Source organism: Aplysia californica, unplaced genomic scaffold, assembly GCF_000002075.1.
Source record: "Aplysia californica isolate F4 #8 unplaced genomic scaffold, AplCal3.0 scaffold00513, whole genome shotgun sequence".
NCBI lineage: Eukaryota > Metazoa > Mollusca > Gastropoda > Aplysiida > Aplysiidae > Aplysia > Aplysia californica.
This window is the reverse complement of record NW_004797783.1, coordinates 114,742-118,067: the sequence shown is the minus strand read 5'-3', so window position 1 is coordinate 118,067 and position 3,326 is coordinate 114,742. Positions and strand designations below refer to the sequence as shown.

Here is a 3,326-nt window from a genome sequence, read left to right as displayed (position 1 = left end):
CTCTCTCTCTCTCTGTCTCTGTCTCTCTCTCTCTCTCTCTCTCTCTCTCTTGAGTGCTCTGCTTGAACCCCCGTACGTCCGTACGTCCGTCTTCTTAGCTGACTACGTCCCCCTCACACACAGCCACACACAGCCACACACACACACACACACACACACACACACACACAATACTTCACACTTCACACACAGCCTTGCTCAAGCAAGGACTCAAGTCGGCCCCCTCGCTGCAAGCTGCTAGGCTAGTTATTCGGTGATCGCTTGTGGGGGCTAGCGGTTCTTACGTAGGCCTAGTCTGTGCGTGCGCTACCTCTGTACTGTGCTTATGAATAGCAGGAAGAATCTCATAGCAGCTCAACAAGTCTTTCAAGGTTCGAAGGAGTGCGCTGTTCGGAACAGAAAGGTTTTTATTATGTGCCTCTGCTTGATTGGGTGTGACTTGGTGCTTTTGTTCGGTGCCGAGTCGGCGTAGGAAATGTTCCTAATTCAGAAGTCGTAAAGAAATCTGTATGGACAATATTGGCAGTTCTTGGGGATCGGTTCATTTGACTGCCGCCTACCACCACCACCTCTCACACCCCACCGCGTGCGTCAATTAGAAGTTGAACTGGTAAGCACCTTTCGCGACAGACAGACAGCCCGTGTTTTTGCCTCTGATCTCTCTACGACGTCAATTAGTTCAACTGGTAAGCACATTTTGCGACAGACAGCCTGTGTTTTTATTCCTTTGGTTTTTTCTACGTCAATTAATTGAATTTGTAAACACCATTTGCGACAGACAGTCCGTGTTTTTATTCCTCTGGTTTTTCTACGTCAATAAATTGAAGTTGGTAACACAATTTACGACAGCAGCACGAGTGTTTTTCCCCCTGATCTCTCTCGACTGATTTTCTTCACACAATATGGAGAACGGGGGAGAGGGGAGCGGTTATGTATCTTCTAGACCCACTCCACCCACAACAACGGCTGAACAGAACAACGGTGAGTCTTTGTTTTCCTTCTCGGGTTTCCCAACCTCTATTTCGTCATTGACGGCTTCTTTGCACACACCACCATCATCATCATCGTCGTCGTCGTCGTCGTTATTATCATCTACAACGCCCTCCACGCAGCACGCACGAAGTTTGCTCACGGGTTTGTCGTCCAGCGCTCACCACAAAGGGCAGAGACACCCGCCAACCGCCGCTCACCACCACCACCACCGACCTCACCGGTTACGAAAAGTGCCGGCGCCGACTCAGAGTGTCAAGAGTATGGCACACACATTGAGGAGGCTGGCGTCCTCCCGGTCCTTCCCCTCCTCTTACCCGCGGACGAAACTTAGCGTAACTCAGGAAGAGGACGAGGAAGACGAGAGCAGGGAAAGAGAGGAGAACGAAGAAGAGGAGAAAATGGAGGAGGAGGAGGAAGAGGAAGTAGATGAAGGGAAAGAGGAGAATGGAAACGAGAGCTGTAGAAACGAAAACGAGACGGGGGGGTTACGTGACGAGAAGATGAGCACACTACAAAACTGTGACGTCACGTCACACAAGTGGACACAGGGAAGTGATGGGGAGGGGGAGGGGTCTCGGAATCAACGTACGGACTCTGACCCCAACGACCCCTACTGCGCAAACATTCCCATTCCCACCACCACCACCACCACCACCACCACCACTTGTGGTAGTACTGCTGTTGACAACCAGATCGCCTGCAGGTCAAACCCAGTGTCCGCTCACAACACCCACGAGATGTACACTAACCCCATCCCTGAACTGTCTGACCCTGTATCGAACTTTCTACAACGTTCTACGAGTGACGTGAACGCTAACATCAGAGAACCCATCGCCTCTAACGTCCAAGAACCCAGAACGTCTCCTAACTTTAATGAATCATCCACTTTCAATTTCCATGATCAAGCACAGGCTTCAAATTTTCATGAACTGGGCACTTCTAATTTTCGTGAACCAATGACGTCCAATTTTCATGAACCAGAAACTTCTTATGTCCATGACGAACCAATGACTTCCGATTTTCACGAACAAGTAACATCTAATCTCCATGACGAAGCAGCAACTTCTAATTTTGGTGAACCTGCGGAGACCACAACTGTGACTGCCCCTAAGCCACCACCGCCCCACAACGTGCAACCTTTGCTATCGACGGTGTTACGAAAACAACACCAGCAGGGCCGAAGAAGGTCAAGCGCTTTCGATAAGACCGACAGTCTGGGTTTCCAGGTGGATGGCCAGTCGAGTCCACCTGGACGCGGCTCACTGGAGATAGGAGAGGGGGAGGAGAAAGAGGAGGGGAGAGATAGCTGTGATGGCGGTGGTGGTGATGGCGAGAACAGGTTTTTTTGGGCCGATGGTAGTGGAGATGATGACAAAGCAAAATGTGACTCTGGGGTCATCTCTTCTGTTCCGAGAAACGACGCTGGTGGGCAAGTTGAGAACACGAGAGAAGTCAAAAGTGTTGACATGGTACCCGACACTGAAGTCCGTTTTGATGGCAACTACTCCTTTCGTTTCCCCGATACAAGTCGTGATGTGCTTGACCTACAACGAGGCAGTGGGGAGAGGTCGTGGTCTCCTTCTCCACGAATCGGAAAGAACTCCACAGCAAACAGCCATGAAGACGATGACGTATTCGCCGCCGCTCCTCGACCGTCCACATCAGACGACATCACCACCTCATTGGTCAACGCCAGGGGTATCGACACAACAATAGCAGACGATGACAAATCGAAAACGGCACGGATTCAATCGCCTGATCACGACAGCAACAACAAGGGGCGCGACTCTTACGACATATCAACGACTCATAATAGTAATAATGATATGTCGACATCAGGAAACGGGGAAAACCCAGGTGGTGGTGGTGGTGGTGGTCAGTTCGTGTTCCAGAAACCGTTCCCAGTTCCGGAGAGCGCCGCACCAAAAACAACAACAACGACTGCAACAACGACCCCTGGATCAGGGAGAAGCGCCCCTCCCCCGCCGCTGTTCCGTCGTCAGTTGAGCAAGAGGAAAAGTGAGACGAACATTCCGGATTTGTTGGCGAACGTCAAGGACGCGGATAGGAAAGCTCTAAGATCTGACGAGCCGGGTGATTATGACCTTGACGACGACGAAGAAGACGACGAGGAAGAGTTTCATTCTCTGGGCAGCGTGTGCCACACACCGACATCCCCTAAAGCGCCCAGGATGGAAACGTGAGTAGTAGTACTTCACGAGTTGATAGCTTGAAAAAAATGTGTGTTCGTGTGTGTGTGTGTGTGTGTGAGTGTGTGTATTTGTGTGTGTGTGTGTGAGTGAGTGAGTGTGTGTGTGTGTGTGTGTGTGTGT

The 3,326-nt window shown here is 50.8% G+C and overlaps 1 protein-coding gene across 1 annotated transcript in view; it reads left to right on the top strand.

Moving 5' to 3' along the window:
* The first annotated feature begins 207 nt into the window (after positions 1–207).
* Positions 208–3,326, top strand: part of LOC101850745 — a 61,266-nt gene continuing 58,147 nt past the window's right edge. The window contains exon 1 of the mRNA XM_035971819.1: positions 208–3,193. Coding sequence (XP_035827712.1) covers positions 903–3,193 — 2,291 coding nt within the window. The 5' untranslated portion in view covers positions 208–902. The remainder of the gene's footprint in view (positions 3,194–3,326) is intronic.